Genomic DNA, 22,707 nt, shown 5'->3' on the forward strand with positions numbered 1-22,707 from the left:
AGTGTCACCGAAACAGTACACTGGTCTTATACACAGTTCACCAGCTTCACATAGCATCACCTGTGGTTTATGCAGTGCCATTTTATCACGTGTAAACTTGTGTAATCACCACGATAGTCAAGGCACAGAACAACTTCACACGAAAAGGACCCATTGTGCTGCCCTTTTATAACAACACTCGGCTCCCTCCTCAGCCCATTCGGAACCCCTGTAAGCCACTGATTTGTTCACCATCTTACATTTTATACGTATACAATACACACACATGTGAAACCATACAGAAGGTAACCTTTTGGGATTGAATTTGTATTCGGTGTATACACCCAAGCTATTGTATCAATAGTTTATTCCTTCTTATTGAGCAGTGTTCTGTTGTGCAAATGTACCACAGTTTGTTTAACCATTCACCTGTTGGAGGATTTTTGGATTATTTCCAGTGTGGGAACTATCATAAATAAAGGTGCTATGAGCACTTGTATTCATGTTTTTGTGTAAAATGTAAGTTTTTATCTATGATAAATGAGATAAATGCCCAACAATTGGTGGGGTTTGTATGATAATTACATGTTTAGTTTTATAAGAAGTAGCCAGGCGATTTTCCAGGGTAGCCATGCCATATTAGACTCCCATCAGGACTGAGTGACCCACTTTCTCCACATCTTTGCCAACGTTCCTTCTGGCCTCCATGGTTTCTAAGGAGAAATCCCTTGTCATCCCTGCTCTACTCTACAGGCCATGTGTCCTTGCTGACTACTTTCAAGATTTTTTTTTAATTTTTTTTTTTTGGTTTTTAATTTTGAGACGTTTGTGACGTGTCTTTAAATAGTTTCATTGGGTTCATTCTGTTTGGGGTTCACGCAGCTTCTTGCATCTATAGGTTTAAGCCATTGGCCCAAATCTGGTAAACTTTCAGACACTATTTAATATTTTTTAGCCATAATTTTTTGCTTCTCTTTCTGGGACTCCAATGTCAAGAATGCTAAATCTTTCATTATTGTTCCAGAGGTCGCTAAGGCTACATTCATTTTTAAATTCGTCTATTTTTTTCTCCCTGTTGGTCAGATTAATTTCTACTTATCTTCAGTTCACAGATTCATTCCTCTGTCATCTCCATTCTGGTATGGAGCCCATTAGTGAGGTTTTTGTGTGTTTTTTTAATTCAGTTATTGTAATTTTCAGTTCTAGCATTTCCTTTTGGTCTTTTTTATATCTTTATTTTGCTGGGACTTTTTATTTCAATCACATTCATCTTTCTCCTTGATCCACTTTAATTATAGTGTCTTAAACTTCTTGCCAAATATCTTCAATGTGTCATCTTGAATAGAGCGGTGAAAGCAGGCATCCTTGTCTTCTTCCTGGTTTTAGAGGAAAAGCTTTGCCTTCACCCTCGAGTGGTGTTAGCTTTGGGTTTTTTATATACAGCATGCCTTTTCTTATGTTGTGGTAGTTTACTTCTATTCCTAGTTTATTGAGTGTTTTTATCATAAATGGTATTTAATTTTGTTATTTAACAAAATTTTCTGTATGTGTTGCACGGATTATCGAATGTTGAACCTTTCTTGCATTCCAGGAATCAATCCCACTTCGTCATGGAATAGAATCCTTTTAACGTGTGGTTGAATTAGGTGTGCTGATATTTTGTTGAGAACTTTTGCACCTATATTAATCAGGGAAATTGGTTTCTAGTTTTCTTTTCTTGTAGTGTCCTTATCTGGGTTTGGTATTGGGGCAATGCTGGCCTCGTCAGAATGAGTCAGGAAGTGTTTTTTCTCTCTGCAGTTTTTAAGAAAAGTTTGAGAAGAGTTGATGTTAATTCTTGAAATGGTAGAATTCACCAAAAAGTCATCTGGTCCTGGACTAAAGCAATGGTTTTTTAAAATTCTATTGTTTTCTACGTTAACTAGCATTTTTCTATGAGGAAGGCTTGTCCTCCATCAATTAGATGTCAACTATAGTTCTTCCCAAACAGGTTGGTATCACCTCCAATAAGTGAGGGTTTGGTTTTGTTTCCATTAAAAAGAACCCAAGCAGTATTTATTCAATGTTTTTCACAATTACAGTTCCTTTTGTTCAAACTGTCCCAAATTTGGCGAGTGGGAACCTTTCCAAGCTGACTCCTGTGTTCTACTGAGATATTCCCATTAAAGTACTTTCTTACTTCCAGACCATAAAAGACGTTTCTCACTCCGTTTGTTTTTCTTTTTTCCCCACCCCCAGCCCTGGATTCAGCCTTTTCTCCAAAGAGCATGCTGGATCAGGGATGGGCATGAGATGTGTCCCTGCCCCCCACCGACAAAGATGTGGCTCCCAGCCAGCTCCCCACCAGATATGCCACTATGCTCTGCCCCCAGACACCACAGGCATGCACGCCTGGCCCCAGCTACATCTGAGTGTCCAGGCCTTGGCTAGACTGGTCCCAGGGTGGAAGCAGAAAGACCAAGAACCTATCCTATGGATGATAGGAGGCAGGGGTGTGTGTGAGCTGAGGCTCCACGCCCCCCGACTGCATGCTCCATTGTCCCATCACACTTCACTTAAAAACACAGATTCAAAGATAAAATTAAGAATTTCAAGATGGCAAAGACAAAACGTTAAAAGCCCAAGCACAGAGACCTTCTGAGCACAGGACCCTAAGCAACCACAGAGGCTTGTGCATTTCTCTCTATTCGTTTCTTACACAATTTTGTAATTTCTTTTCATATAAATCCCCAAAGCTCTTGTTGCTTCTAGGTGATTTATATTTGTGTCTGTTGTGAATAAAATTTTCCCATTATATTTGTTAAATGGCTAGTAAGGAGATATAGAAAAGTCATTTTGTACAGTTACTTTTTTAAAAAATATATATATATCTTTATTGATTTCAGAGAGAGGAAAGGAGAGGAGGAGAGAGAGAGAGAAACACCAATGATGAGAGTCATTGGTTGGCTGCCTCCTGCAGGCCCCCTGCTGGGGATCGAGCACACAACCCGGGCATGTGCCCTGACTGGGAATCAAACCCTGATCGCCTGGATCCTAGGTCGACGCTCAACCACTGAGCCACACCCAGCCGGGCAGTACAGTTACTTTTAGTGGCTATTTTAACATTTCATATCTCACTACTTTAGTGAAATTTAATAATAGTTTCAATATCAATTCTCTTAGGTTTTCTACATAGAAATATCACCTACAAATAATAGCTACCACTTGAGCATTTAGCATTGCTAGGTAGTGTTCTAAGTCATTTAATCCTTGAAGCATGTACTTTTATTACTATCCCATTCCACAGGTGAGGTATGTGAACATCAGAGACCTGCCCAAGGTCAAAGAGCTATAAGGTAAGTGGCAGAGTCAAAATTCAAAACCAAATTCAAGCCTTCTGGCTCAAGTTCATGTCCTCAACCACCAGACTATCACAGCTTTACATTAGATTAACTCCTTTCCCCCTCTGCCTTTATTTCCACTTGGAGTACCTTGGGTGAAACTTTCAGAATAGCACTAACTGTAGTGATAACAAACATCCTTCTATTGCTATTCCCACCCCCCATACACACGGGATGTCTCTAATTTTTCAAAGTATGACAATGATGTCTGTGGCTTCAAAGGCAAACCTTTTTAACATGAAAACATTAAAAAAATATATTTTCCTACGATAAAGAACCAAAAATCAAATTGGAAGAGGAATGGACCATGAAACTTTATTGATAAGGACTTCTGTCCCCAAGGTTTATTCTAATCATATTTATAGTGTAATGAAATAGCAATACTTTCTGGTTGAGAAAACAAACTCTGGCCATAGTGTTGATGGTGATTTAAGAGAAACATAAGCCTCTACCTAAGGCAAGAGTCCATATCTGAAGAATTCAACCAATAAGATAAATACAAAAAAGTCAGTTCAACACATTGCTTTCAAGATATGTAAGAAATCAAAAGAAGACTGCTTTAGTGGGAAGCTGATATGCACATTTTATTTAACAGGCATAATGTACAATGACTAAAAGAATTCTATATTCCTAGGAGAATTAAGAGGGTGCATATCTGGATTAGCACCTAGAAAGTATATAGAAAATAAGAAAAAGAGGGATAAGCTTTCCATGAAAATTGTTTGGGCCCAAGTTTCTAAAAGCAGATTCTAAGAGCAAGTTCTCATTGGTATTTGATAGTAACTCATAACATTCCACATGAACTTGGTGATCAGCTGACTCACATCTTCAGTGCTTTGTGTCAATTTGATGAATCTTATATGTAAATTTAAGGATAAAAAAGTTTTATGGTTACCGTTTTATTCCAAAATCACTGCACTGCACATTTGTGGTACACTACTAGCAAGATATTGGGAAAGCAAAGGAAACTTTATTGCTTGTGTGATGTGACCTTGTTTGAGAATGATGCCCTGGGAATTCCTCACAATTTCACAGGCACACTGGTAATCTGTAGAAGTCACTGATGGGAAGGAGGATCATAAATGACATATTTAGGTTATGAAAGGTTCCATTATTATTAGGAAAAGTTCTGCACTGACGGTGGCTGCAAAGCCTCATTGAAAGAGATTGGTTAACATTAATACGGTGCATTTAATGCAGTCTTCTTTCGTTATATTACATTAAACCACCGGGAGAACTCCCTTGCTTGCCAACGTAGATCAATGGTTCTTAACGGGGGGTAATTCTGTCCCGCCCCTTCCCCCCCAGCCCCGGTAACACTTGGCAATGTCTGAAGATGATTTTTCACAACTGTGGGGGGTGCTACTAGCATCTGGTGGGTATAGAGGTTAGGAGGTTAGGGATGTTGCAGCCCCACAACAAAAACCTCTCAGTCCCAAATGTCACTGAGGTTGAAAATCCCAAAAAGAGGTTTATATGACACATGTCTGGGTTGTCCATAAAGTCAAAAGTACACTATGGAGGCAAAAGGTACCACCTGCACTTCTCAGCTCTGAGGGTTCCCCATCAGCTCTCACCAGCAGAGTCCCGTTCACCCCTCAGTCCTTTGACCAGAGCAAGCTCTCCTTCACTTCAAATTGCTAATAAATATTTGCTGAATGGATAGAGGAAAGAGGTGTGAGAAGCATGGTTCAGTCTTCAATTGGCTATACTAAACAGTGACTTTATGTGACTTAAAGTTATCCTGAACCTCAATGGTGTCATAGTCCCTGACTTTACAGTACCTCAGAGTCAGGGTTACCATAATGTTAAAGATGGAGTCAACATTTAAGGAGAGTATGTCTAAACATTCACTTTAGTGGGGCAAACCAAGTAAAATGGCGTTAAAGGCAAACATTCAACATAACATTTTAAACTAAAGAAAGGAACACATGAAATGCCATGCACAGCACACACCATTCCTTTTTTTTTTTTTTACATATTTACAATTTTATATACTTATCAATATATCTTCTATCTTTACAATTATAAAATTATTTCAAATTATAGAATAGTGGTACCATTGAATTCCCTTATACACTTTGTAGCGTTCATTTGTTTTAACCCTTTAAGAGGCAATTATTTACCCAAATCTAAACCACACTGAATACCACAAGGAAGCACAAAGGATAATCGTGGAGAAAAAATAGATTTAAACAAATCTGCACACAAGCCTTAAATGAATCTATTTCAGTAACTCAAATAAATAGTACTTTATTATTTACTAAGCTTCCCCGGCCAGGAAAACAAAACAAAAACAATCCCCACAAACTGTACCTTTAAAAATGCTCTGACCCTTGTAAGCAATGAAGTTATAGTCTACATCTCAATCAGGGGACTGCGTGTAGTGACGGCTAGCTACACTTCAGGCTCAAATAAATACTCTCCAGGTACATTTTTCTCATCCTGCGTAGACTTGAGGTTGCAAGGGTGGAGGAAGTTTATCATTTTCAACATTTTCAGAGTCAATAGCTGCTAAAGGCTGATTTGGGGGCTTAATTTCAAGTGGACATTTCTCAACAATGTCTTGAACCTTTTTTGCAATTCCATCCGTCCAGTCTATTAGGTCTTTTTCAAGTTTCTTGGCTTCATTCATAATCCTTTCCTGTCGTTCATTCAATTGAGACAGGAGATCCAAATTCTTATACATTTGCTTAACACCTAAACAAGCATCAGGAGACCAATTCTCAGATTCTTGCTTTCTGGGAGAAGTCTGGCCAGACATGTATCGATCAAAGTCTTCCTGACTTAAATTCAAAGACTGCGCGTCTAACTTCTCAATGAAAGCCACAGCACAGCACTACAAAAAGAAAAGAATATTTATTATAGTCATATGGGGAAAGCTACAAATATTGGAGATTTTAAAAAATCCTTTTATTATGGAGAATTTGAAACTGAAGCAAAAGCAGAAAAAACAATCTAATGAACCACCCTGGAATTCAGCTTCAGAAATTACCAACTCATAGCCAATCATGTTTCCTTTACGCTCTCATCTGAAACAATACATTTCTTCCTTAAAAACACACACACACACACAATTAAATATAATTGCCAACTCCCATTGAACCTGTCAGAAATCCAGTTCTCTACTTAGGTTGTTCAAAGGTGCTAAGGTCTTGAACACAGTGAAATATCTGAGGAGGCACCTTCAGTATTTGTTCCATCCTGGCTGCTACAGAGCTTCCCATGGGTAAAAACTGAACGATTCCTTGAAGTTGGAGGCTCTGCTTCCCTGCCATGTTGCAGGGCAGAGGAATCACTGTTGTGGTCAGCAGCTCCAGGGCCAAGTATTTGGAGGTATGCTCCCCAAACCATTCCGTTTTGGGGTCTTGCCAGCCCCACAAGGCCTACTTGGGCATGGCCAAATATTGGGTGTGTCCTCAGGGACTGGTGTCGCACACAAACCCAGTCCTCAAAGAGATATTTTAAATATCTCTAATATTTTTAATATCTCAAACACCTAAGTTGTCACCTCTGTCACTTGACAGCCAAGAGTTGTGTGACCCTAGGAAAGTTACCTAAGCTCTGTGAGGTTTCTTAATGAGTAAAATGAGGGAAATCCCACCCAGATTTATTGTGAGAATTAAACACCATAACACCTGTAACATGCTTAGCTCATAGGTCTGTAGTAAGCAATGAATAAATGGCAACAATTATTAGTATAGAAATGCTAGGACAAGCACTCAGTGAAACAGACATCTGTCAGGTACACTTTCTTCTGTTGATTAAATTTTTCTACAAGAAGCCTACACTATTTTCACACTAAAAAAACCTTTTTAAAAAAATCCTAACTGAAGGATATGTTTTCACTGATAGAAGAGGGGAGAGGAGAGAGAGAGAGAGAGAGAGAGAGACAGAAAGACTGATTGGTTGTCTTCCGTACATGCCCCGACATATCTGGGAACCCACAACCTAGATATGTGGCCTGAAAGGAATCGAACCCACAACCTTTTGGTGTATGGGAGGACATTCCAACAAACTGAACCACCAGGCCAGGGCTTAAAAAAGCTATTTTCACAAGAAAAATGTGCACCATAAACAAGGAAATAGACAGCTCTCAGAATTTCTTCTGAGAAACTCATTCACAGGATCCACATTATTACTCAGAAAAAAGCAAATCATCTCTTTAAGAAATAGCTAGCAAATCTATTACAATTGATTCACCTGATGAGAATATGCCATCTGACCCTTCCACATGTGTGTGTGGAACTGCTGAAGCCCTTTACTGGAGAGAGGAGGAATCTAAGACAACTGCAACATTTCTGGCTTAGGTGAATGAATATATAATACGCCACTAATAGAATTGTGCTAATTGATTCTAGGCAAGACAACACTGAAGTATATAGTGGACAGGTGACCCTTGAACAATGTGGGATAAGGGGCACTAATGGCCACAAAGTCAAAAATCCACTCATAAGTTTTGACTCCCAAACTTAACTAATAGCCTACTGTTGACTAGATGCCTTACCCATAACATAGTCAATAAACATATATTTTGTATGTTATATGTATTGTATATTGTATTCTTATACTAAACCAGAGGGGAAAATGTTATTAAAATCATAAGGAAAAAATAGTTACAGTATTTATTTTTTAAAATTCTGCATATAAGTGGACCCATGTAGTTCAAACCCATATTGTTAAAGGATCAACTGGATATAGAAAAGAAAAAAACATTTATTAGGAAGCAGTTTCAGTTTTGAACAAATTAAATCTGAGGCACAACAAATAGCTGGAAGTGGAGCTTAGCAAGAGGTCAAAACAGGTGACACAAGCCTGTGGGTCATCACTGTACAGGTGACCAGCGGAGACAGCCTAGGGTGAGAGATGCACAGAGGACAGAACCCCAGGGAGTGACGCAACTCAAGAGAAAGTAGAGGACACAAAATCTACAAAGAGACAAGAAGGGGTGGAATTGTGAAAGACAAGGGGCATAAGTTCCAAAGCAAAGGAGCCATCAAGAAGTAAGACGGAAACAGAGTTCTCCATGAGATTTGGCAACTGGCAGATTTTTTACTTTTGCTGAGCAGTTTCATTGCAGAAGTGAGAACAGAAGCTGACTCTGAGTCCAGCAAGAGCAAGATGAAGAAAGAAGGTGCAAACATAGGTAAGGCTGCAGGTCAAGGTGCCAGGAAGCTCAGAGTGTAGGTGAACCAACAGCCTCCAGTTTCAACAACAAGGGTCCTTCAAACACCTCCTGTTCTTGCTTCATTTCTCCTATTACCATGTCTCTCCCTCTCCACACTTCTCAGGATTTCCAGATCGTCTAATCCTCTCTAGAAAACAACTGACCCCAAAAGGCTCTCCTCTAGTACTCAAGTACATTTTTCATTTATGCAAAGAAATGGAGTGCTCCAAATAATGGAGCCAGCATCATTTTGAAAAAGCATTCCCAAGTTCCTCCACCTGCAAACCATACTCCCCGGTGCTGGCTCTACAGTAACGGGTGAGAAACAGTGGCTGAGGGTGATGCGTAACAAGGGCAGGCAGGTTTTGAGAAACCTAAAGCTTATACGCTTTTGGGAATCCACTTAAAGGGGGGGAAAAGACAAACACAAAATTAGGTACAAAACTGAAAGCATATGTAGGATATAAAAATAAATCACAATGCATTTCTGGAGGCCTGTAGATTCAAGTATCTGCTTTTTTAGACAATTTACCAGAAACAATTCCTTATGTACCCTGGCTTCTCTCCCTACCTGTTACCCTTTACAACTTCCAGCACAGGAAACAAAGCACATAAGGTGCTAAGGCTCAAATTCATTGGCTTGACAGTAAATCTAGACTCAGAAAACAAGCAGAAGTTTAGTGGTCAGTAAAAGTAAGTATTCAGCCTTATAACTTAGACATATATACTTCAGTGTTGTCTTGCCTAGAATCAGTTAGCACTGTAGCAAAACAATAGTTGAAAATCATTTTGCATTCTCTAAACTGATGTTTTCTTAAAATAGCTCAGTATTCAAGTCTAAGAGGTAAGGTGTAGAAATAAAACAAAAAATAAATCTTAAGTCTTTTAATAAAGGAATCAAAGTCCAGGATCTGACTTATTCATAGTTGAAACAACCCCCCTAAGTGAATGGCTCTTATACCCAGGGCCCTGGGCAGTGATGGACAACAGCAGAGACTCCTCAATGTGACTATCATATTCCCATACGAGCACCATAGTCTCGTCAAATATTGGGAGGTGGGTGTTTGCATGGCCTGGTCACATGTGCTCTGTGACACTAAGCAAACATCTGCAGTTATGCTGACTCCTCAACTCAGGAGCATTAACCTGTCACAGGCCTATAAGTGACCCATCATATCCTTAAAATAAATACCTTCATGGGTCTTCTTTGTAACACTAAGAATTCAAATACTCACCAGATTGGTGAAATAGTAGCCATCCTCTCCAGTCATCAATCGGCTTGGGTTGCAGAAGCGGGTGATATACTGAATATTAGACTGAAGGCGTGGGGGGTTACCCTTCAAAACAATGTAGATGAGAGTGGGTAAGAAGTCATCGGCTGAAGCTGGCTCATTCTTGGTGATCTTGATGGCATTGAAGATGTGCTTGCTGCACTTGGTGATGCAAGCCAACTTATCTCTGGGCACACGCTTCGAGTCCATTTCAATAATATCTATAAAACAGAAAAGGCACTGCTTCCAGTTGAGAAAATAATTACATAAAAGAAGCATTAGGATAACCACTTTTCCCTATTATGTTGCAGAGGTAACCTTGCTAACCCTATCTCCACCAGTTAACTTAGTGAATAAAAAACTTAGATGAGCCCGGCTGGCGTGTCTCAGCAGTTGAGCTTGGGTCTATAATCGAGATCTCAGTTCGATTCCTGGTCAGGGCAAATGCCCGGGTTGTGGGCCCGATCCCCAGCAGGGGGCAAGCAGGAGGCAGCTGATCAATGACTCATCGTTGATGTTTCTATCTCTCTCTCCCTTCCTCTCTCTGAAATCAATAAAGACATATTACAAAGACCAACAAACAAAACTTAGATGGCACAAACAGTAAATACCAGCTCATATAGAACACTCGACCATGAGTCAAGCACTACACAGTATGCTCTACAAGCACATTTCTTTCCATCCTCAGATGAGGCAAGGGATACTATTATTAAGAGAACTGAAGTTCAGAGAAGTTTAATGATTTATCCAAGATCATACAGATAACAAGTAAAAGAGGGGGGATTAAAACCAAGTCTATCTGACTCTAAAGCCCATTCTTTTAATCATGATTTCAAACTACTTATGAGTTCCATGGAGAAGTAAGAGTCTTTTTACTGCTGCTTAATACACTGTAAAGCTCAGTTTAGGAATCCTCAATTTGCATACTGCATTTTAGCAATGTGGCTACTATACAAAGCATCTTTGTATTGGATATCAAAATACAGGTGTTGAAACCCATTACACAGAGGTCCACAGAGGCCAATCCTTACAGCAGGTAAATCTCCACGAGCTATGAAAATCTACAGAAACCATATGACACTTATAACCTGCTGGTTAGCAGAGGGTATCGATAAATCAAAGGTATAAATTTAATCTCATAAACATTTTATTTCTCAGAAAAAAATTATTTCACTGCCCTTCACTACTACTAAGTCCAACTTGTGGACTCATATATGCGCATACCCTTTGTCAGAGGACTAGGAGGTGGTGAGAAAAAGTTAGGTACAAACTTAGAACGATGCAAGCGAGGGGAGGGAGTGTGCCTTTGAATGCACATATATGTTTGCTATCTGGAATATCTATCGCCAAGGAAAACAGTTGAGGCAGCTGAATTTGACAGCAATTCTTGACATGAGCAGGAATAAAAGTTTCAGATTTACGTGGCAGAGTGGTGCAGGCCAGAGTTCTTTTTGCTCCCAGCTCCTATCCCGGAGGTAAGATACCTTAGGGACCCTTACAGGACCACCAGCCATGTGTGGGGAACAGAAACAATGGACAGTGCAGAAGCCTTATTTTAACTTATTAATGCTTTTATTCCCTCTACTTATACACCTTTTTTGTGAATAGGTGTATTTTTGTAATAGATGCATTTTGCGATGTTTTGAGAAACCTCAATGTGAGAAACATCAATCGGCTGCCTCCAACCAGGGATCGAGCCACAACCTGGACATGTGCCCTGACTGGGAATCGAACCGGCAACCGATGCTCAACCAACTGAGCCACACCAGCCAGGGCTATTCTCTATTTTAAACATTTAACTATTTTCTCATTAATCTTTATTGTTTATGTTTTAAAGTAAATAAAAAATGAATTATCTTTTATCCGGATGCGTATGTAGCTGCCACTGCCAAGGGGCAGCGCCAGGAGTGTAAAGAAGAAGAGAACAGAAGAGGAAAGAAACAAAACCCAAGGGCTTCCTCCCACACTTCACCCTGCAACAAGCCCTCCACCCGCTTCCTGAGCATCCTTCAGCCTGAAGGAAGTTTTTCTGTTGGGCTCCTTTGGACCCCCACACCCCAACATGCATTCCACCATCTGCACTTCCCTAAAGTCTAAACTAGGAGATCGGGAGGAAAAACAAACAAAACAGGAAACTCATCCTTGTGTCAGCTGTTCATCTAGTGATGATTTCCCTCCCCAACCTGCCTGCTACTATTTCCTTTTCAGAGCTCTCAAATGATTGCTTTGGGTCTCTGTCTCCGGCTTTCACTTCTCATCAGTACAAAGACAGGGTTGAGTGTGGCTACTCTATGGTAGCGAATGTCTAGACTAATCGTTAATGGAGTTCTGAAACAAAGTATAGTCTGTACTTCTAGGTTATGCTTGACATTTGGGCTGGAAAATTCTGTGTTTGGGGACTGTCCTGTGCATTGCAGGATGTTTAGTAGCATCCCTGGCCTCCAAGCACTAGATGCCAGATGTCAACTAAAATGGCAAATGCCTCATGCAATGTATTTATAAACAAAACCGATAGTGTTGATTACTAGCACATGGGATGACTTGGAGAAATTGAACTGATATCTCCATATTTAAGACCATTATTTTTTGAAAAGATGATTACTATAGACTGTCCTCTCTAAATGCTCCTATACTTAGGCTGACAATTTTAGATGAGGAAGAAAGTGACCATATAACCTTTGGTTCTCCAAGAGGCAGAATATGTGTGCACTTGGATGGGAAAGACGTCAGGGCTAAAATGAAAAAGAGTAAGACGGTGTTTACAATTTTGTGGCTGAATTTTTACTATCAAAAGATCTCTTGAAACTCCATGAGGTTGCCTTGAGAGAAAAGTTTTTCCTCTCAAATTCTATTAACAAACTGTTGATGTATTGAAATCCTCTTTCTTAGTTCTACTTTTAAGTAAACAAGAGTTGAGCATAGTACTTGCAGTTTCTGGTTTTGCAAGGTCTGCCCTGTGGCTTTTCCGAAAAGAGTTCTCAACATAAATTCCTACGGAGTACTTTAAACATAAACCAGTTAGTCTCGAACTTGGTAAACGTCTAAAAGGTCTACATTCAGGCTTTTGAGAGGCTGTCACCTTCAATCTCTTACAATGTTCCTTAAGCAAAAAGTAGGGGTGGGGTTAGGCCTTGACCCTAAGGACTCAATTCACTGGATCTATGACATAGCCTAGCAGAAAAGCTTTGAACGACAAAGATGACGGTATTTAGCTATGCCAACTAGACTCTATGTGGGGAATTAAAGAGAACAATTAATTTAATAACAGGAGTTGAAATGCTGTTTGTGTGAGACCTGCCTCCCTTCCAACCCTCATAATAACTTAAGCAAACCCCTATTTCTTCCTGTTACTTGAGTGAGTCTCTGGTTCTAATAACCAGAGGTGCCTACTTGAAAGCCTGCCTCCAACACTGGGCTATCAGCTGCAGTTTCATTAACAATCCTCAGATGAGCCAGTCTTTCCACTCCTCTCCTTAATTAAGGAGCAGCTGGCCAAGGAGGGATGTCTTCTCCATTAGGAGTTTTTGTTTCTGTTTTTAAATGTTTGTGTTGCACTTCTGCTGGATTATTTCCATGCCTAAGAAACAGAAACCTTATTAGGTGCCTGGATCTATCCCAAATGGCAGAGCCACATCAATTTAGGGCACTCATATACTTCCTGAAGAAACCAGAAAAGTAATTCAAAGCATATCTCTGATTAACAGCCAATCAGAGGCATCATTTTAATATGTAACTCTAGTGTAGGGATTAACTTGCCTCACCAACTCCCTCCCTCTCTCCAAACTTACTTTGAATATATAAATGCAACTGAGTTTTAAGAAATTTAGCCTAGCTGCATTTGATCTTAGTTTAGTTCAATATCTAAGAAATGAGAGACCTGGATCAGGGAGAGTGAAGGGAAAAGTAGTTCACCTGCTAATCTGAATGCTTTCAATTCATAAAACTAACTAACACTCTTACAGATCACTTTTACCACATTCCAATATATCTTTGGCAGTCTGCATTTTAGAAATACTTTACTATCTTTTTTCTCACTGAAATAAGTATGGGTTTATAAAACATAATGTTAACTTCAAGGGAAAAACATCCAAATATAAAAGTTCTCAGTTTCACTGACCTGTGATTGCTTTCACCACCATGTCAGACACTTCTGGAATTTCTTCGTTAACAGGGACACAAAGCATCTGAGGTGTAACCCAGTGCAGGGCCCTATAAGAGAGAAAGTTAGTAAAAAAGATGATCAGACTGTAGTCATTTATCTTGTCATTTCCATCAGTTATGGGAAAATAGGGGACACCACTGACTAATTGGGCAACTCTAGGCCCAAGCACATCCCCCTGCACAGATCAGGAGCTCAGCTGATGTGCCAAAGTAACTAGAATCCCAAAGTGAGGCTTCTCTTCTGCACCTATCAGAAGAAAAGCAGAAGACAATTTTACTGGTTGTAGTGAGATTATACTAAGTCTGAAAGCACTAGATATTTGAGAATGAGGACTTGAGAAGAACCTGCTGCTCACTGTCCACCATTAATGTCCTTGTAGGCTCTGCCCTCAACTTCTGAAGCCTACCAGAGCTTGTGTAAGAGGTCAACAAGCACGCGCCACCTCAGCCTGAATCACTGAGTCTCCCAGCACACAATCTCTCCACTCCAGAGACTCTGCTGCCTACGCTCACCACTTGCTTGACTAATGCTCTCACCCTGAATCTCAGTCCAAAGCCCATCTAGTTACTTCTGGTCTATCTTCCATCTTCCCAAGATCAACTTCTCACTTCTGGTGTAACATCAAAGAGCGCTGATCACCAATCACCAGCCCCACTGTCTGGGAACTCCATTGGAAATCCCTTGGCCCTCTCCTCCAGAAACACGTCGTGCTCAGTCTTCCCGCAGCTCCCGAGTTTGACAGCCTGTCCCTAAGTGTTTCCCTGCCACTGGCACGCAGAGCGCCGAGGCCCACTCTACCGGCCATGAAAGACTGGGTGCTCTGCAAAGTATTACCTACCCAGGGCTAGTGGGAAGATGTGACGGAAGAATGGCTGAATAATGAGCACCCCTGGTAGAGAGGAGGAAAAATTCATCGCCTTGATATGGATACTAGCAGCTTTCTACTGACAAGATAGTTAGTGCAATGAAATGAAAAAATAATGAAATTTCCTCCTTAGAAAACTTGGAGATTTTAAACAATAAAACATCAAAAATAGCTGTTGCCTAAAGCTGCTTGGAGTCAGATGGATAAGCAAGATGGTGACTTGAGCTCTTTCCTATCACTGTACCATATTCCTTTTCTAACACCCCAAAGAAGCTTACATGCTATAAGGATGGCAGGTACCTTAGCTGTTACTTGCTCTCAAGGTCTGAAATTCAAACGCCCTGTTTTCCCACATGTGTTCTTCCAACAGTTGGTAGTAAATACAGTAGTAAGTCAAGTCCCTCCTTGTTCAGTTTTGCTTTCTGCAGTTTCAGTTATCCACAGTCAACTGTGGTCTGAAAATACTAAGTGGAAAATTCCAGAAATAAGTACTTCATATGTTTTAAATTGCTGTTCTGAGTAGTGTAATGAAACCTCCCACCTGAGATGTGAATCACCCTTTGTCCAACATAGCCACACTGTGTACTCTACCTGTCCATTAGTCACTTAGTCTAGTCATTTAGTAGTTATCTCAGTTATCAGATTGACTGTCACGGTATCACAGTGCTTGTGTTCAAGTCACCCTTATTTTACTTAATAATGGCCCCAATGCATAAGAGTAGTGATGCTGGCAATTCAGAAATGCCGAAGAGAAGCCATAAAGTTCTTCCTTTAAGCGAAAAGGTAGAAGCTCTCAACTTAGTAAGATATACTGGGAGAAAGACCACATTCACATAACTTTTATTACAATACATTGTTACAATTGTTCTATTTTATTATTGTTAATCTCTTACTGTGCCTAATTTATAAATAAAACGTTATCACAGGTATATGTGTATAGGAGGAACAAGTATATATAGGGTTTGGTACTATCTGCAGTTTCAGTCATCCACTTGGGGGACTGAACAAATTCCCTGCAGATAAGGGAGGACTACTATACAACAAGACGAAGCAAAACAAACAACTACCTGATCCTCTTTTGAATAGCAAGATCTTTCTTCTCATCATCAGTGGTTTCTGGGCAGAACACATACTTATAGAGGCGAGTCATGATGTACTTTTCAATCTGATCCATTATCTTCTCAACTCTTTCTGGAGGCACTGAAATATCCAAATGGATATAAAAGCTCGAGATGAGGATGGACATTTAGAATTAAGAGTACTTTCTACATAATACTTGCTAAAAAGACATTAAGCACACCCAAAAAGACAAGTATAAGATGTTACACTGAAATATATCTTTTTAAAAATTACCTTACCTTTGGGACTATCTTTTACAGAATCCCCACTTCTAACTTAAGCTGTTTTGGCAGGACCTAACCTAACAGGTGTTAGGTCTTCCTAACACCCAGTGGGAAAACTTAGCATGGGTCACTCTCTGTTGCTACATGAGAAAAGTGCTTTGAAATTCCCAAGACTGATGAATGCTGGCAAGACTCATCCATTCACTTTTCTGAGGTTTCCTATAAAACCTCAGACATGTCTCCAAAGTATATATATGGGGCAGATTTCTCAGATATACATGTATGCTAAGTACATCCTAAAATCTAACATCAATGGAAGTCAAATTCAAGAAGAATCCTAAAAACCAAAGCGCTAAATCTGTGGTTCTCAATATTTTCCTGCCCCAACCCATAAGAAATACATAATCATGAACAAATAACTCACCAAGGTGGTGATTCCAAAATGAGGGTTTCATTTAGAAGCCTCCCAAAGAGTTTTTTTAAAAAAAAATATCTTTATTGATTTCAGAGAGAGGAAAGGAGAGGGAGAGACAGAGATAGAAACATCAATGATGAGAGAGTCATTGATCGAGCCCGCAACCCGGGCATGTGCCCCAACCGGGAATCAAACCCGATCGCTTGGATCCCAGGTCGATGCTCAACCGCTGAGCCACACCGCTGGCCCAAAGACTTTTAATAGACTCTGCCCCAACCCCTAATGAAATTATTAAACAATGCTCAATAAATTATCCAATTGCTCTGATTATCTTAGAATAGTATACAAGACAGTATTCAAAGGCACTGCTAAGTGTGAGACCAGCTACCAAGATGTTGAAGTAGTTTATAGGATGGGGTGGGCACACCAGCCAGGCCTTCAAAGAAAGAGAGAAAATGCTAAGAGACTCAGCAGTCTGGCTGTGTGCAACTACCAGCAATCCCTCAATTTGGGCTGGCAAACAAAGTGTTACCTTTCCCACGGGCCTGCATCCTTTCAGCCACATTCTGGTAAAAATCCTGAGTGCACTCGGACTGTTCCTCAATGCTTAAATCCTGAAACAGGGAAAAAGAGGCTGCTTGGTAGCTGAAGAAAGATCTTAAATTTTATGAAGTCTCTAAAACCCACTCCCCTTAAACTGGTACTAATCTCACAAGTACTTACAAATTACATTAACTCTGCAGGGGAGAAAAGCCTATTCATAAATATTAATTACAACACCCCATGACCTCTCATTTCTTTTTACTGAATATACATATTCTTAAATGGGTATAATGCATATTTTGATAGTTTACAAATTCATGTACATTTCTATTTATCTAATCTACTTAACCATTTTTAATGGCTGTATTCCATTATATTAACCAATTTTTTTAACCATCCTCTACCACTGTTCATTTGGGTTCCTTCCCTTTTTTCACTATTATGTATTATAGCTATAAACAATTATGTGAAAACTTTCTTTTGGGTTCTTTGTGATACATTTTCAAAAGCGGCATTAATAGTTTCTACATATGAACAACTTTAGAGCTTTGAGTATCTATTACTAGATCCAGTCCTCAGAAACTGCATTGTACAGTTATCAGCCATGTACGTGTGGTTATTTCTCCATGGCCCCTACAACACTGAGCTTTATAACTTTTATTTGGTTTTACTGACTTTTAGGTGTAAATACATATATTTATGTCCCACTTTCTTCCAAAGAATATTTGAAGTCTACATAAAAGATACATACAGTTCAGCACAATAAACTAGAAGGTGATCAAAAAGAAAAACAAAACATGGAGAGAAACAGAAAGCAGAGCCAGGAGTGACAACACAAAAATGTATCCCTTCAGGATACAAAACTTAGCCAACAGTCAATCTATAAATTTGTCTCTAATTAAACTTTCTAACAATGATGACTGAGATGAAAATAGTTAATTGAGTCCAAAATATAAAAGCAACCTAATTCTTTAGGTGAAATTCCGACACCAAAATCAGAAACTTCTCCCAAGGGTTCTCATAAAGATGTCACTGGAGAAAGAAAAGTTCCACAGGACTGTTTCTCACAGGCTGCCTCTGCACAGGCCAGTGGCGACATACACCCAGGGCTGACAGAGCCTAAGTCCGGAAAGGATATCCTGCTGTCAGGGGCAATGACCAAACCTTGCCATATCTGCCTTTATGGTGTCTCTCCCTTCCATTCTTTCCTGGCTTGGGCCTTAATTATCTCTCACCAGTTTAGGGGCTCTCTCCACTTTCCATCTCTCTCACTTTTCAATCCATTTTTTACACACCACAGTCCAACTGATCATGTTAGATTATGATCTGGTCACACTGTGCCTCAAACTGCCAGTGGTTGTCTAGAAGTTGGACGTTGTCTTCAAAAGCTGTCCAAAAAAGTCCCCAATGGTTATCGCCTTTAAGGTTCGGTTCATACCTTACCTCCTCTAAGAAGTTGTCTCTCATTCCCTTAGTCAAAGAAACCTTGTAGGTCTCACAGCATTTACAGCACTCTGTCACCACCCTCACAACAGCTCTTGTTACTGTCCTAATTTGTTATTTATATAAGAGCCGTTTGGTTGAATTAGAATTGATCCTTTGTCTAGTACGGACTAGGTACTACCTTTAGTAAATTTTATACATTTTGTAATGTAAAGCTTTTATATATATTCCCCACAACTTCCCACTGTTTTCTTCCGCTTTACCTGACTTTAATTTTGCAATGCACAGATGTTTAAAAGTTAATAGCATTCAACATTTCACCTGGTTAAGAATGTTTGCTCCTCTTCATAGGTGAAGTAAATATCCTAATCTACTTTCCTCCAAGTTTTTTCATGTTTAGCTATTTTATTTGGCTTAGAATGTAAGGTGAATGAATAGTTTGAGGCATGAGACCTTAAATAATCTGTATAGAAGCTTCCTGTCTTTTTCAGCAGCAATTAGTAAAAAGCAACCCTGTGCTCCTGTGTTTTCCAGCTGTCACATAATTTGCTTCTGAGGAGCTGAATCCATTTCTGGAATCTGGTTTATTTCACTCCTCTATATAGTATATATTTTTTAACATCAAAATCACATATAGTTGTGGAAGCTCAAATCTGTGAAGGTTAAATACTGTAATTTTTCCATTTGTTCTGCATTTTGATTCTGAAAAGAAAGCTGGCTCTGCCCATTTCTTATTAAAAAAAAAACCACACACATTAAAAAATCACATAAAGTTGTGATTATTTTCATTTTAGAATATATTTTGAAGTTTGTTAAACTTAGAAACCTACTCTCTCAAATCCTTGCATTCTCCCCTCCCGTCCCTTCCTCCCACCAAAGATTATATGGTCCATTTGCTCCCCTGTTTTTCTACAATAAAAAATGTAACATTGCGCCTGGCAAGGCATGGCTCAGCGGTTGAGCCTCGACCTAGGATCCAGGCGATCAGGGTTCGATTCCCGGTCAGGGCACATGCCCGGGTTGCGGGCTGCAGCCGATCAATGATGCTCTCATCATTGGTGTTTCTATCTCTCTCCCCCTCCTTTCCTCTCTCTGAAATCAATAAAGATATATTTAAAAAATAAAAAAAAGTAACATTGTAATTTAAATATTTTAAGTGTTCATATTAACCTGCAAAGTACTTGTAAATTTATTTTTCTCACCTAGATCCAATACAGTCCTTACTCTTTCAATTAACTGAATAAACCTCTTTCTATATTGGATTGTTATTAATAGTTAATCTTATTTACTGCTATTGTCTTTAAAATTGCTACTTTTAAAGAATGTGCTAGGCTTTTTATCACTGGAATGCTGTGTTGTAACTGAATTTTGTGGACTTTAGATTGCCATGTCCCCAAATTTATACTTCTATTAGTATTCTGTTTCCCCTTGGATTTTCTTGATAAGCTTTTTCCTGAATTACCAGGAAATTGTATTTCTATCTGTTTTAAAAACATTTATTACATGATTAGAATTGCCAGACTCTGTAAAAGCAGTAATAAAATAAACAATTAATAAAATGCTCAGAGAGCATTCAGCTTAAATGGGAAGACAATGCAAATAAATATCTTCTTCTATGATAAATATAAGCCAGAAGGATAAAGTGTCTTGGGGCACAGAGTAAATCTCACTTCTTTTTCTTATTCCATCTATCTCCAGTGATCACCTCAAAACAGATAGGGTAGTAGCAGTGGTATTTTTGTTCCATACTAATACCCGTATGAGATAGTAGTGATGGTCATAAGGAAGGTTGTCTCCTTCATGCTCCATTGTGTGAACCCAAGTAGACCCATCTTTGCACAAAACTTGATCTCCAGACAAATATACCCATGAGCTAAACAACTGAGGTCCACTGAAAATATTTCTTCAAAGAACTAGTTTTAATATTATGCCTGGACTTCCATGTGGAGGGTCACAGCAGCAGCTGCGTGAAGAAAATGTCCATAAGAACATGTTTATACATTTTAAATATCAAATGATTCCTTTGTTCTCTTATTTTAAATCACTTTATAAATCTAAAATCCTTCCAATAAGCAAACTAGATTTAAATAAACAAAAGAGGGACTACCATTATGGAATTTGTGAGATGAATATTTTTACCATTAAACCTATTAATCTAATTGTTTGGTGTTTTTTTTTAATATACTTTATTGGTTTCAGAGAGAGGAAAGGAGAGGGAGAGAGAGAGCTAGAAACATCAATGATGAGTCATTGATCGAGCCCACAGCCCGGGCATGTGCCCTGACCAGGAATCGAACCCCGATCACCTGGATCCTAGATCGACACTCAACGGCTGAGCTACGCCTGGCCGGGCTAATTGTATTTTTAATATGGGAGGCCTTACTTAACATTTGAACTGTGATATTTTAATCTTCCTTTATGATACTTTAATTTTACTTGTTATTCTTTTATTTATATACTTTCTGCAATTTTTATATGCTTTCTGCAACTTATTTATTCTTTTTATCTACTTAGGTGTGCTTACCTTTCATTTGCACCAAATCCTAACACTTAACTTAGAACAAACTACATTCATTCTTATGATTATCACTAGTACTTGTAACTAGAAATGCTGGGACCTCCTTTTAAAGGCCTAACTGGCCTGTTTCATTGGTGCCAATGGATCACCTATTCCACAGCTCCGTAAACACTGTAATTTTGTTATAATTCAGAAAATTCCTTTTTATATTTCTATCTGTATGCACAGATTCACACTTCATTACAGTGTTTATTTTATAATGTAGAATAATCCCCCCTGCCACTCTTTCCTTTTATCCTGCTTTAGATTCCTTGTAGGACTGACCACTGTGTAATATGATAAATCAGTTTGTTGCCTATTTCCTCCACTAGTATGTCAGCTCCACAAGGGCACTGTTACCACCATATCCTCAGTGCCTGTAACAGAGCCAGGCATAGTGCTAGTGCTCAATACTAACTGAATGAAAGCAGGAAGGAATGTGGCCACTTATTATAGTCCTTCCCCTTATAGTACTAGAAAGATGCTGGGAGACAATTCCACGTAGATCTCTTATATCTCCACACATCTTGTGAGGAGAGGCACTGACTGCCTTTGCTCTGTACTCTTTTCAAGGATAGCTGTATAGCCAACAGCCTTGAAACACAAGGACAGTCCCTCCCTCAAGTGAAAAAAAGGGTAAATTGTTTACTGTCCAATATGATGCTTCCCTCTGGGGCAAAGGCCAGGCAAACTCATGCCCATTATAAAAGATCCTTTTCTCTAACATAACTCACTGCGTTCACAGGCACTGCCCAGTGGGAACTGATACTCGGGGAATTGGTGCAAAAGCTGATATAGTCTGGTTTACAGCTGTTATAAACTGACCTTTTCGTCTGACCCAAGAGACTTGTCTTCTGCCAGCAGCCATAAAACTATGGCAAGCTAATTTGTTAACTTGAAAGTAGGGTAAATCTCAGATCCTTCACAGTTTTTGCCAAAGGGCTAAATGGTAGCAGATTTGTGTTGGTTAATTCTTTCAGGTTCTACACAATTCCAAAATGTTTTTTCATAGTTTTCTAAGAAAAAACACAATCTAACAGTATAAAGCAACCCTTAAGTATTCTCTAACCATTGCCTGGGATCACATCTTCTATAGTCTATATAAAGTCACTTTACTTTTTATCCTAAAAAATTTTTTTCTTTGTAGTTTAAAAAGCTTGACAAGTAGATATATTCCTTTGAATACTAATACTGAGAAGTTCTCTGTATACTTTCTTAATTGTCTGGCTGAAGTCGTTTTTTTTTCACCTCCAGTTTTGAAAATCTTTGACTGTTCTGTAATTATGTTTTCTGAGTATTTCATCTGGAATTCCCATCTACAGAAACTGGATCTCCATGATCATTTTCTGAATTCATTAAGTGTCTGCTATACTACTATTAACTCTTTTAATAAATTTAGATTTTAGCTTTGATGCCCATATTTTCTGTATTGCTGGTTTCTTTTGCCTTCAATAATTTTTAAGGAAAATAAACATATTAGGGTTTAATCCTCTTAAATACAGTTTTAAAATCAAACATGAACATTTAAAGTATATCAAGTATGCAGTCCTCATATTTAGAATTAGTCTATCTTACTAGGGAA

At 39.0% G+C, this 22,707-nt stretch overlaps 1 protein-coding gene and 1 long non-coding RNA gene across 3 annotated transcripts in view; one reads left to right on the forward strand and one right to left on the reverse strand.

Annotated features, from left to right (window-relative positions):
- Positions 1–19,524, forward strand: part of LOC148093532 (uncharacterized) — a 36,029-nt gene extending 16,505 nt beyond the window's left edge. The window contains exon 3 of the long non-coding RNA XR_015714268.1: positions 14,339–19,524. This is a non-coding gene — a long non-coding RNA (uncharacterized LOC148093532). The remainder of the gene's footprint in view (positions 1–14,338) is intronic.
- RABGEF1 (RAB guanine nucleotide exchange factor 1) overlaps positions 3,918–22,707 on the reverse strand; it is a 51,616-nt gene continuing 32,826 nt past the window's right edge. For both annotated transcript variants that reach the window (XM_087815622.1, XM_087815621.1), the window contains exons 5-9: positions 17,115–17,196; positions 15,892–16,024; positions 13,915–14,006; positions 9,762–10,018; positions 3,918–6,198 (exon numbers count right to left, since the gene is read on the reverse strand). In XM_087815622.1, the coding sequence (XP_087671748.1) occupies positions 5,800–6,198; positions 9,762–10,018; positions 13,915–14,006; positions 15,892–16,024; positions 17,115–17,196 (963 nt within the window). In that variant the 3' untranslated portion in view covers positions 3,918–5,799. The remainder of the gene's footprint in view (positions 6,199–9,761; positions 10,019–13,914; positions 14,007–15,891; positions 16,025–17,114; positions 17,197–22,707) is intronic.

This window comes from Miniopterus natalensis, chromosome 3, assembly GCF_054644295.1.
Source record: "Miniopterus natalensis isolate mMinNat1 chromosome 3, mMinNat1.hap1, whole genome shotgun sequence".
Classification (NCBI taxonomy): Eukaryota; Metazoa; Chordata; class Mammalia; order Chiroptera; family Miniopteridae; genus Miniopterus; species Miniopterus natalensis.